General features: G+C 47.6%; 5 protein-coding genes across 5 annotated transcripts; 1 reads left to right on the plus strand and 4 right to left on the minus strand.

The window, feature by feature from the left end:
• Nucleotides 1–137: 137 nt before the first annotated feature.
• On the minus strand, nucleotides 138–1,470 carry J7337_009120 (uncharacterized protein; the record flags this gene model as incomplete). The annotated part of the gene is made up of 3 exons (XM_044826721.1): nucleotides 138–561; nucleotides 615–765; nucleotides 1,431–1,470. 3 exons carry the CDS (start codon nucleotides 1,468–1,470, stop codon nucleotides 138–140), a joined length of 615 nt encoding a protein of 204 aa, XP_044679638.1.
• A 411-nt stretch (nucleotides 1,471–1,881) lies between these two features.
• On the minus strand, nucleotides 1,882–3,731 carry J7337_009121 (uncharacterized protein; the record flags this gene model as incomplete). Its single annotated transcript, XM_044826722.1, has 2 exons — nucleotides 1,882–2,705; nucleotides 2,753–3,731. The coding sequence occupies 2 exons, from the start codon at nucleotides 3,729–3,731 to the stop codon at nucleotides 1,882–1,884; spliced, it is 1,803 nt and encodes a 600-aa protein (XP_044679639.1).
• A 1,045-nt stretch (nucleotides 3,732–4,776) lies between these two features.
• J7337_009122 (uncharacterized protein) lies at nucleotides 4,777–6,252 on the minus strand (the record flags this gene model as incomplete). The annotated part of the gene is made up of 1 exon (XM_044826723.1): nucleotides 4,777–6,252. One exon carries the CDS (start codon nucleotides 6,250–6,252, stop codon nucleotides 4,777–4,779), a length of 1,476 nt encoding a protein of 491 aa, XP_044679640.1.
• A 1,476-nt stretch (nucleotides 6,253–7,728) lies between these two features.
• J7337_009123 (uncharacterized protein) lies at nucleotides 7,729–10,266 on the plus strand (the record flags this gene model as incomplete). Its single annotated transcript, XM_044826724.1, is given in 2 exon segments — nucleotides 7,729–8,774; nucleotides 8,790–10,266. The coding sequence occupies 2 exon segments, from the start codon at nucleotides 7,729–7,731 to the stop codon at nucleotides 10,264–10,266; spliced, it is 2,523 nt and encodes an 840-aa protein (XP_044679641.1).
• Nucleotides 10,267–12,048: 1,782 nt separating this feature from the next.
• On the minus strand, nucleotides 12,049–13,253 carry J7337_009124 (uncharacterized protein; the record flags this gene model as incomplete). Its single annotated transcript, XM_044826725.1, has 2 exons — nucleotides 12,049–12,965; nucleotides 13,022–13,253. The coding sequence occupies 2 exons, from the start codon at nucleotides 13,251–13,253 to the stop codon at nucleotides 12,049–12,051; spliced, it is 1,149 nt and encodes a 382-aa protein (XP_044679642.1).
• Between the last annotated feature and the right edge of the window lie 533 nt (nucleotides 13,254–13,786).

The following is a 13,786-nucleotide window of genomic DNA, read 5'->3' on the forward strand; positions in this document are numbered from 1 at the left end:
AGTGCGCAACTCTCAATTGTTTTGACTGATCCTTTCTTGTGAGAGCATAATCTGAGATTATTTCGCGGGCTTGCGGCCATATACCGAGATGCTGACACGAGTTAGCTCACATAGCATGATGGCGATAACGTTCGAACTCACATTGGCCAGTATGCATGAATCCGAGGGTCATTGACTTCTTTTCTGGCTTGCGCGATGAAAACAGTGACCTCTTCTCTCGACCATCCCAAAGCCCGCGTCAGTGGAGCTATCGCCACAGCCTCAAGGAAGAAATTCGCATTCTCATTGTTCCACACGCCTAATTCTTTATGCTTCTTGTCTTTGGGCCATCGGTTGCTTGGCCACTTGAACTTTGCTTCCGTTACATCCTCAAAACCAACCTTGGTGAGAACGTCCTTTATGTTGCTCGGGTCGAAGTACGGTCTTCCCAGTTTGACAGATGCATCGTAGATAAGCTGGGCCCACTGCCATAGATTGTGCTGCGGCGTCAAGGTGCCATCGTCGGATTTGGTAAAGACATCAATCTCCTGTAGCTCTGCATAGCCACCTGGTTCCAGGTTCCTAGTGCGAGTCAGCTTTGTAGGGTGAAGGGGTGAATATGTAAAGGGCCGCACTCAAAGATCTTGGTAGCGTAGCTTTCCCAGTCCGCGACACTAGAGTTCATCATGCGACTGTGGATGTAGTCAAACTTTGAAGAGTATTGCCACTCCTCTTCAATATCATCAATGATGAATCGGACATTTGGAGGGACACTGATACTCTTAGCTAATTGAGGAGAAGAGGAGTAAGAATCCATACAAGCTGGGCTGAATGGGAGACAGGTCGACTCCAATTACCTGGGAGAGTTAATTGGCGCTAGCAAGGAATAGTTGAGGAACGAACCTCCGCGCTTGGATGGTCATCTGCATAGTCCATTACCCAGATTCCAGTGCCAGTGCCTACATCCAGAACATGCTGGACTTTGGCTTCAGGCTTACACGGAGGGGCAAAGCCAAGTCTATCATCAAAGGTTCGAAGGAACAGAGCATGTTGCAAATCTATATGCTTTAGCAAGGATATCATCAGCTTAAGTAAGTGGCTTACATACCGAGTCTCTCGTTCTCTTCCTCATCATTTGGAACATTGTATTCTATGTGATCAGCCACCGTCAACTCTGCTAATCACTGAACTCACTGCCATCTTTGTATCCGTGATAGGTTCTCCCATTTTCCTGGCGGTACTGAAGAATGGAACTGCTTATACTTTGCGTTGATGATTCCACTTCCTGAGGTAGAGAAGGCAGTATGTCAGTTTGTCCTCCGTTTCAGAGCATTCTGTTTGAGGGATTGCACGTACCTCGTCATGTCCAGAGTCGTGATCTTCAAGGACCTTGAAATTATGTTCTGTCAGAGAATGTAATCCATTATGATATCAGCTGCTTACATTCTCACTCTCATCAGCAACGAGCGGCTGATTATCCGCAGCTGACATGTTGAACTTGTGAAGTCGATTTAAGAGCACGCTAAACGTGGAATGAAATTATGAGGGGGGAAAAGAGAAGAGGAGAAAATCCGGGATCCGAAATGGACATGAGTTTTGAGTTTAAGACAAGGCAGGGTTGCTGACCTGATTCGTAATCATATTGACACGTCAAATTCGGCAGCCAACGTGAGTGGAGTATCAGAGCGTCAAGAGTCTTCATGATTCGCTCTTGAACTGAGCTCGTTGACATGTTGGGGCAGGGTTACATTTTACGAGACTGGACCAATGAAAGAGCAAGATGTTGCATGATATGACAATTGTTTTCCAGGTAGTTGCAGTGAGAGCACTGCCACTCCTCTTTAACTTGATATATAATTGAACTTATATGGTTAATAAACTTAAATAACCAATTCAGATAATCTATTTACTGCTAGCAATAACAGGCAATAGCAAATAACTATCCCACTGTTTACCTGTATGAATTTGGTGCCTCCCAATATTAGCATCTGTAGGTTTCTTATTCTGAAGAACCTCAAGCTCTGGTAGTCGCAACTCATGTCCAGCAACTCTCAGAACAATTCCCTCACCACTTCCAAAGACCATACCAATAGGCCATAGAGGAATCTCAAGATCTATGATAGTTCCCGGGGGAATCTTTTCTAATTGATCGTGCTTATACCTCGGGAGCCCGTCTAAAATCTCCTTCGAAACTCGATGGCTAGCCCTCAACATCCCATCGCAACCGAGAAACTTGGCGACATTCGTATTGGCGACCTCCTCGGCCGGTACAGGGCATGGGTAATTGAGGCTGGTAAGTAGTTTTCCATTGGCGTCAATCTTCCGAATCTGTATGTTCACGTCCATGTCGTCATGCTCGTCACAGGACATCCATAACTTGACTACAGGATATCCAGAAACCTCTGTATACTCGTGGAAACGAACGCTGAAGTCTGTGCAGTCAGTCATGTGATGTGCTTCATAACTGGTGTTTGATTCAGCTGCTGGTTTCTCGAGTGACAACGACAAAGTCGTAGCGTCGAGGAAGAATTTGCGATACTCGGTTCCCGGGACCGGAAAGGCAGCCTCAGCGCGCTCCACGATAGTCTTTGCCGGACTGCCGTCAAAGCCAAGAAGGGACAGTCGAAGCCTTGGGGTTTGCTCCCAATCATTCGAGATTCCTTTGCAATACCTGTTGAAAAACTTCTGGAGCTCGTCGTTATTCTTCTTGCGATATATGTCGTACCCTAACATCATCAGTCGGATGAGTCGTAAGTTCTTGAGGACAGCTTACATTCTTGCGTATGATGAACCCGGAGCCACTTCTGAGTGGACTTTGCCTTGGCGAAAGTCTCAAACGACCCGCGAGAGTGAAGACAGGTGGAATAAGATGCCGTGAGATACATTGGGAGGTCAATATTTTCGACTGGGATGACTTTGGTCGCCCAGTACTCGTCAAAGAGCGGTCGTTTCTCAACCATGGCACCACCGTCTTCTGCTCCCCTGTTACCAGTCATTGTCTGATACAGCATTCCCATGAATCCGCTGCGGGGAATGCCACCCCGGGCCATGAAATCGTTGTATCCGTCAGTCGCAGCCTCCCACGGCGCAATTGCCTTTAAAGCCGGATGAGGGCTTCGAGCAGCAACGTTGATCTGTGCGATAGCAAGCCAAGAGTTTCCAGCCGTACCAACGCAGCCATTACACCATGGTTGCTTAGAAACCCAGTCAATAAGGTCGTGCAAGTCAAAGGCTTCCTGATCTCCCCACTGGGCAATATCTCCTTCAGAGAACCCAGCGCCTCGAGCGTCAGGGTTAATGACGGCATAGCCTCTAGCACACCAGTCGGCTGGATCAGGAGCCTCGAACTTTTCGTATCCGGAAGTTTGATCCAGCTTGAGCCCACAGCGGAAAGGTCCCATATGATCGTATGAGTGGCCCTCTGTATCAATCAGCTGTTTGTAATCCGCATGAATGTGTGAAATGAAATGCATACTGCTATCTTTTCCATAAGGGCTCCATGCTATAATCGCAGGGACCTGGCCACCCGGGTCGCTTGAGCTCGCGGGCCGAAATACATCAGAGTAGATCTTGATGCCGTCACGCATTAGTACTTCCACGTCCCTGGCGAAGACACACTCGACGGTGAAGGGTCGCCGCCCTTCCGCTTTGACGTGGCCAACGGGTAAGTGAATCGTAGCGGGATCAAACCCAGTTGGTTTCCGAAGGGGGCAGAAGGCCAAGTCAGGGAATCGTGCTTTGAGTGCTTCCATGATTTTGAGCTTGAGGGTGAAGTAAGACGAACGGTCTCTAATTGCGATTATATCTCCAATATTAGTCAAATGCTTGAGTCTACTGTGAAGCATTTTCTTGTGGAGGTTGGGTGCTCTGCTAACATATTTATATATAAACTTGGAGCGATATTTCCATCGCAATATCGTTCAGAGTCACCGGTCGCTCGCGAGTTAGGTCGGCACGAACGGGTATCCGAGTGTGATGTACTCATGTTTAGTCGGCGTCTCTCTACAGTTCCGCTCAGCGAGGCCAGAGCGCGGTGGTGACCGAGGAATCGGAGGTTGGCTTTCGGCCTCGCTTTCTGACTTTCGCCGATAATGGCCGACATATAGCGAACAGCCGGTACAGTTCTACCCGTTCCGGGCGGCCCTAAAATTACCTGGACTGGTAGAATGGTATTATTGAGAGGACCTACCTATATCCGAATATCCGAATATCCAATTGCCTCAATAAGATCTAGCTTTTAGGTCTAGATATAGATCGACATTTAGCTATCGGTTTCAGTTGGCCTGACAGTAAACTATAGGGACTGCCATAATAGGTAAAGGCAATAGATAGCAGGCACCAAGGACAGACTTGCCAGACATTTCGACACTCTAGATAGAGACATGATGGCGATGCTTCTGAACCCACCTGAAAAGAGAATTTTAATTAACTACAGTGAGGTTGCTGACCTTGCAGAGTTCACGACTAGCTGTATGAGTTGCCACTATCTCTTCAAGCCGAGTTTCCTGTATGTTGGCAACAAATAAAATAAGACTGACTGCGAGAACGTCTTAGGGTTATTCTTGCTGCGCATAGAGAAAAACGGTGAGGCGAGAATATCTGTGAGGGTTAAGTCAACCCAGTATTGGATCTGATTCCCTTGGTGGGGCTGATCACCATATCGGTTTAGCGCTGGCCGATAAGCTATCGATAAGCAGCGATTAGAGTGAGATGTTATGCTACTGCAGCTTGCAGAGTCGCATAGTACAGTGTCCTGTCCTCTACGCCACAATAGCCATCTCGTTTCTGCAGACTCTTTCACATAGAAAAGTCGATCAGAGCCCAATTGATGCTGCTTCCGTTTTCTCCAAACTCTTGTGCTCCAGCGAGAAGTTCATTGATCCAACCAGTCTCATTGATCGGAGACGAAAACAGGGTCAGGCCTGGAAAGTCCCATTCGAAGACAAACTGATCTGGGACAAAGGACTCAAGCTCGTTATCGCAATTCCTCTCTTGGGTCAGAGGAAAGGTTGACTGTCCTCCTCTGGGGCCTCCTTCATCCTGGGCCAGCCAGCACTTGTACTTCTGTATACTTGTCTTCAAAAGTTGGAGGTATAGTAAGCTGGTATTTGATCGAGTGTCGTCTTTGTGTCCTGCGGCAGCGACTAGTTCCAGTTCCTGTAGCAGGATGCTAGCTTTTATAACAAGCTCATCGCTGCGACCTTCCGTCTGCAACTTATCTGTGTCGGGGAGCAAAGCGGACAGCTTGAGAAGAAGAAGGCAGCAGAAAGTATTCTTAGCCCAGACAAAGTCCATTGCATACCGGATGCTCTTAAGATATATCCTTGGTTCTTGAATGATTATATCAAGATGTTGCTGGAGGGAAGCTTTGGTCATTGATAAGATATTCTTCTGGATGGGTGACATGACGTTGACGTTCTCCACGCCTGCAGCCCTCACCGCACGGCAAAGAGCCATGTTATCAGCCCAGCAGCGCTGAACAGAAAGATTAGGCACAAACCAAGGCATTGAATCGTGATGAGGCAGCGAGATACGAACCCAGTCCTGGAACCAGACATCGATGTCGAGTTTGGCATCTTTTACAAGATCAAGAATCTCCTCGTCGCTCAGGTTGGCACCCTGGGGTAAAGATGCATATATCTTTGCACGTAGAACGTTGAGTTCGACCTGAGCAAAGAGATAATGATCCATCCCGGTAGCAAGTGGGCTTTGTAGGAGGACTCTGCATCTGCGTGAAGCACCTCGGAACTTGAACGTTGGCATTCCACCAGCATCCACATGTAGAATGTAGCTCATCACCAACAAATGCAGCCAAACTCTAGTCTTGCGCATGCGCATAATGTTGTGGTTGTAGATAGTTTGGTCACTGTTGTCCATCTGTATTTCTCCCAAGACGGCTTCTGCAATGAGTGTATCGTAGGCTTCAGGGAACCCAAGATCTAAGGCCATGCGCGTCGCAATTGCAATCAGAAGTGCCCTCTCTCTTGCATAGCAAGCCTGAACGAGGATTGATTGTACTGTCTCAAGGCTTCCCATCAACGGATTGACGATAGCGGCATTGAGCATGCGTTGAGTCTGAAGCGCAAGAGCTCGCCATCTCGAGCTTGTGCCGTTAAGTACACGACACCCAACTGAGCATATTGTGATGAATAGCAAAGGACTTTGACTTCGAATAGCTTCAATTGTGTCAAATCGCTGGTCAAAGACAGGAACGTAGCGATCACAGCCGGAGAAAAAGGCGTTGAAGTACAGCCGCCCCTCGTCATCCTTCATCTCAATCCCGAGTTCGGCAGTTGTCGGGGCTATTGCATCGGTCTCAAAGGCTGACCTGGATCTCCCCTGTGATCTGATAAGGAATGTGGCAGTATCTGGTGAGCTCGTACTCGTCGATGCCACGGGTTGTGGAGGAACTTGTGCTTGTGCTGGTGTGTATACCCCATGAGCAGCGATCCCTGTACGACTCGCTGTGATATATGACGACTGATTCTCCGCTGGGTAGGTAGCAGGTGAGCATTCCATCATAGTTTCCTGAGTTGGTTGCAGTCTTGACTTGAGAAACTCGATCTCTCTTTGAAGCGCCTCGATCTTTCTGTGACGACATTAGAAACGTTCTTGCCAGCGGAAGACAAGGAAGCCAAACAGTTCATGGTCCTCTTTTGGTTTCTCGACAAATTGGCATGTCTTTTGAAGTTGACAGCACCTATATTGCCCATCAGCACTGTGAGTCCGCAGCCTTCTACACAATATACACACCGAGCACATGGCCGCGAGCCATTGCACTTTACCTATTCAAGATGTAAGCTGCGTACGTCCAGAGAGTTCCCTAAGTGCCTACTGACTTTGCTCTGTCGACAAGCTATGCAAGCTTTCTTAAGGATGTAGGTTAGCTTCTTTCATCACAGGGCACAGGCAATAACTAGATGCCGAGGTTCGCTGGTCTCAAAAAGCAAGGCGGCTGTACCGGTAATCTTTTCTTACGGATCCGTGAGGATGGGGCTGTTTGTGAAGTTCCCCCTTCTGAAGGCTGATGAATTTGTGACATGCTGATCTCGACTCATCTTAATATGTGAGCCTAGACTGAATTTGAATGCCGGAACGCGCTTCTCATGATGATCATTTTCTCCCTGGCGAATCATGTTTGCGCGGGGAAAATCTGAGCTGCAGTCTTGTCTTGACGCCTCAGGCAGGAACATCATATCTCAGCTGCTGATAGGTCTGAACGGCATGTATGTGGAGCTTAATTCTTAGTTCTCTATCCGTACAGTATATTATGATCTTGATGCCAGTTGTTTAATGTCTAAAAGACAAATAACTTAAGCTGTATCTTTGTTGGAAAACTGGCTTGATACCATTCGGAGGTCAATCGGGCTGAATGATCATCAGAAATAATGCCGTTGCTGGCTGTCAGAGTGGACTTTCTATCCCGTGGGGACGCTCGGCAACGAAATCGGACTTTTTGGTGTTTTCTCCGACTCGAGCGTGAGGGGTTTAGTACTAAACAGGTCACGCGGCAGCGCAGAACCGGACTTGGCCAGAATTCTCCGGGGATGGGGTCGGACGAAATAAAGAAAGCCCGATTTTGGATTCTTTTCGGTAGTTATTGGCTGTAAATGAGGCGATACTTGCATCCCGAACCCGGCAACGAATGCATGTTGTGTCAAGTTAAAAGAGGAACATTCCCTCCTCTGTCAATCTCTTTCAGTTGTCAACTATTGAGTTTTCACATCAAAACTTGATTATTCCTTCATCATGCCTCAACGTGAACGCATTCCTTCTTCGTGGACAGTCGAGGCAGCTGGCAAAGACAGCACCAAGCCGTCTGTCCACTTGCGTTGCAACGATGCCACTCTGCCCTTTGAGTTCAACTTTGAAGCAGTTCGTCCCAACGTCTTCAGAACAACCTTCACATCCGCTACCCATCCTCTACCGCCTCGTCCCAGCGTCCCTCGTGCTGAGACGAAGCTAGATGGTGTTCAGCCAAAAGTCACATCGAATGACAAGGGTACCAAGATCCAGATTGGTAATGTGGTCGCCAATGTCGACTATGCTGGAGAGACTCCTCTTCTCTCTGTAGGCTTCGATGGTCAGCCACCAATTCTTCAAGATCTTGACAACAGATCTTATGCCGTCAATGGTGACGGTATCGCTCACTACACTCAGTATAACCGCAAGACGTTCCATGTCGGTCTTGGAGAAAAGGCTGCGCCAATGGATCTCTCTGGTCGCCGGTTCCAGATATCAGCAACCGACAGCTTTGGATACGACGCCCATCGAACTGACCCTCTCTACAAGAACATCCCCCTCTTGATCAATGCTACACCTCAAGGCTGCGTAGCCATGTTCTCCACCAGCCATACTCGAGGAGAATACTCCATCGGCTCCGAGATGGACGGTATGTGGGGATTCTACAAGGTCTATCGTCAGGACTTTGGAGGTCTTGAAGAGTATATCATCACCGGAAAGACTCTCAAAGAAGTTGTTCAGACCTACGCTGATCTCGCTGGTTATCCCCTTCTCGTTCCTCGCTGGGCCTTCGGTTACCTCTCTGGAGGCATGAAGTACTCCATGCTCGACGATCCCCCAGCTGGTGAAGCCTTGATCGAGTTGGCGTGCAAGATGAAGGAGCACGACATTCCTTGCTCGGCTTACCAGATGTCATCTGGATACACCGTGGCTGAGCAGCACCCCAAGAACCGACACGTTTTCACTTGGAATCGCCACCGCTTCCCCGATCCCGAGGATTGGATTAAGGAGTTCCATAAGCTGGGTATGCGTACTATTGCCAACGTAAAGCCGTATCTCGTTTCCAGTCATCCCGAGTACCAGAAGCTCAAGGATGCTGGCGGTCTCTTCCTTGATCCTCATACCAAGGAACCAGCTGTCACCAAGCTTTGGAGCGCTGGAGGAGGTGAGAGAGCCAACGGTGGTCATATTGACTTCACTTCTGAGGCCGGTTACAACTGGTGGTACAATGGGATCAAGAGGCTTGCAGAAGAGGGTATCGACTGCATGTGGAATGATAACAACGAGTACACGATTCCCGATGACGAATGGGAGTGCGCTCTCAACGTCAGCAAGGATGTACTCGAGGTTCCCGAGGGGCTTGAGAAGCGACCTCAAGTCGGTCTCTGGGGTCGCAGTTTACATACTGAGCTCAACGGCAAGGCATCTCACGATGCTCTTCTAGCTGTCAACCCTGACTCGCGACCTTTCGTTCTCACTCGCAGTGCTACAGCCGGTACTATGCGCTACGCCTGCAGCTCTTGGAGCGGTGACAACACTACCAGCTGGGATAGTATGAGAGGCTCGACTGCTCTCGGTCTCAACGCTGGCCTCTCCCTGATGCAGTGTTACGGGCATGATATTGGTGGTTTCGAGGGTCCTCAACCTGACCCTGAGCTTCTCCTTCGTTGGGTCCAGCTTGGTATCTACTCTCCTCGATTCGCCATCAACTGCTTCAAGACAGGCCAAGACAACTCAATCGGTGATGTCATTGAGCCTTGGATGCACCCATCTATCACTCACCTTGTCCGCAAGACTATCAAGCGTCGCTATGCCTTGATTCCTTACATCTACTCTCTATCTCTCGAGAGTCACCAGACTGCTTCGCCGCCCCAGAGATGGATCGGTTGGGGTTACGAGTCTGACCCTGAAGTCTGGAAGCTTCTTGATGGAGAGAAGCAGTACTGGCTAGGTGACTCCATGCTCGTCGGTGGTGTCTTCGAGGCTGGAGCAAGCAAGGTCAAGTTCTACCTCCCCAAGGCGCCGGACGATGATGAGGGATACCTGAACCTAAATGCACCATACCAGTATCTTGAGGCTGGTCAATGGGTTGACCTTGACGTCGAGTGGCATGGTGCTGGCATCCCCGTTCTCGGCAAGGTTGGCCGTGCCGTCGCTGTTGGTCGAGACGTACAGGTTCTCTCTCCTGGTGAGAAGGAGAACGTGGCAAATCTCCCTCTTGACGATTACCGGGGCGTGGAGATCTTCCCTCCTCAGAAGGAATCTCGTGATGGCAAGTGGCATGAGACAACGTGGTATGAAGATGATGGTACCTCTGTGTCAACCAAGAACAAAATCTCTTCTTACACCATTGCTTACTCGGCTACGGAGTCTGAGATCAAGGTCAAGTTTTCCAAGGATGAGAGTTCTGGTTTCCAAGCACCTTGGAAGTCCCTTGTTTTCATTCTACCCTTTGGCGACTTGAGAAAGGTCGTTAGTGAGGATAAAGAAGTCGTGGACTTAGGCCTGAGCGCGGAGGGCAAAAAGCAATATGAGCTGAAGTAAAGTTTTGGAGGCAAAATGACAGTCAGTTGTAGACATAAAAGCCAGTAATAATCAACATTAGTGTACATAAAGAGTTCATTGGATCAATTCGAGTTAGAGTTCTACTCGGTTCTCTCTGCCGGAATAAGCTCACTGCCACAAGTCTCAACTGCAAATAACAGTTCTGTTAGAATTCTACATTGCTTTGCTGTGTCAATTCACACGTCGTGAACATGTAATTCCCATTGTCTTCACTAGATAGTATGTATTAACATGCGCGAATAGTCTTAGCGCTGTTTAATACCGCTATGGCAGTAATTTTAAAAGAACTAAACGTAGTACTAGGCAGCTCGAGATTTCTCTATGAATAAATAGCCTCCCTTCTTAGTTATGTCGTGTAGACCTTTTTTATTCTTATTAGCTCGATATCCTCAGACCCGAGGCGGTGAATTGTGTGAATAACTAAAAGAGATCGGAGGGGGAAGCGAAGGACCTTCTACCGAAACCCGCAGTCTTACCGAGAAGGCTAACTATAGACGAACGGACAAGCTAATTAAGCTGCCATAGCCAAGCAGACTCTCGCCCTGTTCAACCCTGACGAGAGCCTTGGAGAATTTGCCTTGCGCGCCCGATCTTACCGGTTCAAATTTTCGAAGGGAGCACGGAGCGGAATATACATGCTCTGTCGCGGCTCGACCAGTGGGACCGTCGTATCAACGTCTATGGGAAGACTCGTCTGAGAGATACCGTCGGGAAACTACCGATATGTTAGTTTTGCTTTCATCTAAAACAGATCGCAGTGTCAGTCTTGTGCCCAAAACCTACCTTAGTCGGCCGGGTCATATGCAGACCAGTGATCATCCTCGCGATACAAGTTCTTCTTGTCTAATGGTGGATGGGAGGCCTTGAGGTATTCCAAACCCTCCTGTTTGAGTTGAAGTTCGATGGCCTTGAAAATCTCGTCTTTTTCATCTTCAATGGCCCTGAAGCTATCCTCTTTCCTAAAAGTCTGTTAGCGATCCTTGATATTATTAAGGTTAAGGGGATTTTTATTAATATACTGCTGCTAGAATTTATCTAGATTTACTATATAAATAAGCTTTTATTTAGGTATATATATTACTATATTACTCTATTATTATCTTATATTTAGTTATTTTAAGAGATATATTAGAGCTTTTTATAGCCTATAATAGTAGGTAAATAAGTTATTTTTTAGGTTTTAATAATATTAGCATTTTATTATAGCTATTGGTTAGTTATTATAGTATTAATGTCTAAGTTATGGGCTTAAAGTGTTATTTATAGTTAAGATTTGTGGCTATGAGCTTATTCCAGCAGAGAGAACCTAGTTTGAGTTAAAGGAGAAATTGGTGCGTGTAGTTGCCGTTACTGCACTTTCGCGTATGTTAGAGAGTTGGGGAGTGGTCGACATTATCGTCAATTGTGGATCTATTGTATCTTAGAAGCTGGCGGATAAGGATGGGTACGTTCACTAAACCGTCAGTAGCACGATGAGCGCTCCTGTTCACATAGAGCTGTAGGAGGGGAGCAGTAAACATAGGTTCCTGCTGGGTAGCTTATAGTCTCGAAGCTTACTGCCCATAACTTCCCTACTCAATCTCCAAGTAGAAATAGTCAGGAAGACTTATTAAAGTATAAGAATCTAGTGAACCTATACGAATTATCATTCTGCACTACTTCGAGACTGAAAGTACAAAAAGTACTGCTGTTCACTACTCTTGATCCCATCTTTGCAACTCTATCCGACCTATGTGGATATCAACACGCCGCTTAATCATTTCAGAGCTTTGGAATAGGAACAACAGCATCAGCAATGCCATTATACTTCTTGTCCCCAAAGTTGCCGCCGTTCCCGAGCAGCAGTCGCTTAGTTCCCTTGATAGTAATCTCTCTGACGCTCCGAGAGTAGGCAGACCAGTGGTTGATGTCAACCTTCTTCCACTGTCCTTCCACTGGATTATCGCCTTGAATCAGAAGGTTCTCGGAAGAGGTGGTACTGATGATAATGATGCCAGAGCTGTCATTGGTATAAGGGTTACGAACCCAAGTCACGTATGGTCCACTGGTAAACAAACTACCATCGGTGGCTTTGAGCCTGGTACCGGGGATAGGCCCAAATGTAAGAGGGCTATCGGAGATTTTGTAATAGATTCTGCAGGAATCCACGCCGCAGCGTTCCCAAGTCATGATCCACTTATCGGTACTCTCGATGTGAGCCACAGTGGTCATACCAGGGCGAGCGTCATAGTTACTCTCAGCCTCATCAGCGACAATGTCTGAACAGTTCTTAAGGTCGGTGGTGGTAGTATGAACGAGCTTCTGAGCATGATTGGGGTCCCGCTGGTCGGAATAGTAACAGACCAGCTTTCCGTCATACATCAAGAAGAAGGGCTCCCATAGCGCTTTATTGCCATTCTGAATAGTGTTTGGTCCATCACCATACGCAATATGAGACACAAATTCCCAAGTCTTTGCGTCATCTTTGCTAGCGTAGACATCGATGTAAACACCACCTTTCAGGCTTTCAGGGGTCGAAACACCAGCTGCGAGTATAGTGCCCTTGTCATAACCACCGAAGTCGGTGGGAAGTGTGTACAGGAATGGTTGGAAACGCATGCCCCAACCGTTCTGTGTGTCTTTAACGGCACTGAAATTGGACCAAGTTGCACCCCCATCGATCGACTTGTAGATCGGATCTAACCAGAATGTTAACCTCAGCAGCATATAAACACACATAGATCAAAAGACATACGATTGACAGGATATTCCTTAGACTCAGCTGGGTAGTTTTCCCAGGTCATAAGCAGGGACTCGTCAGGTAGTTGGAGTGACCGAGCATAGAGTGTACCCCAGAGCTGAGCATCGGCCGCAGGTTTGAAGAATTCGTTCTTGGTGAAGTTGGAGAAAGGAGTAGGGGCACGTTTCTCAAGTGCAGCACCATAAGTGGTGGCCAAAGAGGCCAAGCCGAGAAGAAGAGACCTCATCACGGTTGAGAGGAGTAAGTTGAAGGGAGCTTTGTTATTTATTGTGATTCGGGGTAAAGAATGTGTTTAGAGGATAAAAGACAAAGAATGATGGAAGTCTTATATATTCAAGATTATGTACAATAAATACTTTTTAACGAAATATCACTTCAGACACCAATAGCGTACCTAACAAAGTACCCAAAATGACCAGAGAAGGAGATCCAAACGCGCCAATGGCGCAACTGCCAGTGAGTTTCTGACTTTAGCCAAATAACGCGTTAAGGTTATTGGACTGCAGGTTGCGGCAATTCATGGCATCATCCCAATATGCGGGGTGATAGTCTGGGGTAACTAACTAGTGTCTATGCGTCGGTACACCTCTCACATCATCAGCTGATACCGTTCGGTGTTTGACCCGACACTCCGCAGGTTGAGTTTGCCTAGGTTGTCATCGGACATGACCCGATACTCCGCGATCAGAAAATGGCACAACCAATGATTCACGTGTCTTCCACCGTGGAGTGGTTTCTACAACAGGCTGTCATATTTCT

The sequence above is a fragment of the Fusarium musae genome, chromosome 6 (genome assembly GCF_019915245.1).
Source record: "Fusarium musae strain F31 chromosome 6, whole genome shotgun sequence".
Lineage (NCBI taxonomy): Eukaryota > Fungi > Ascomycota > Sordariomycetes > Hypocreales > Nectriaceae > Fusarium > Fusarium musae.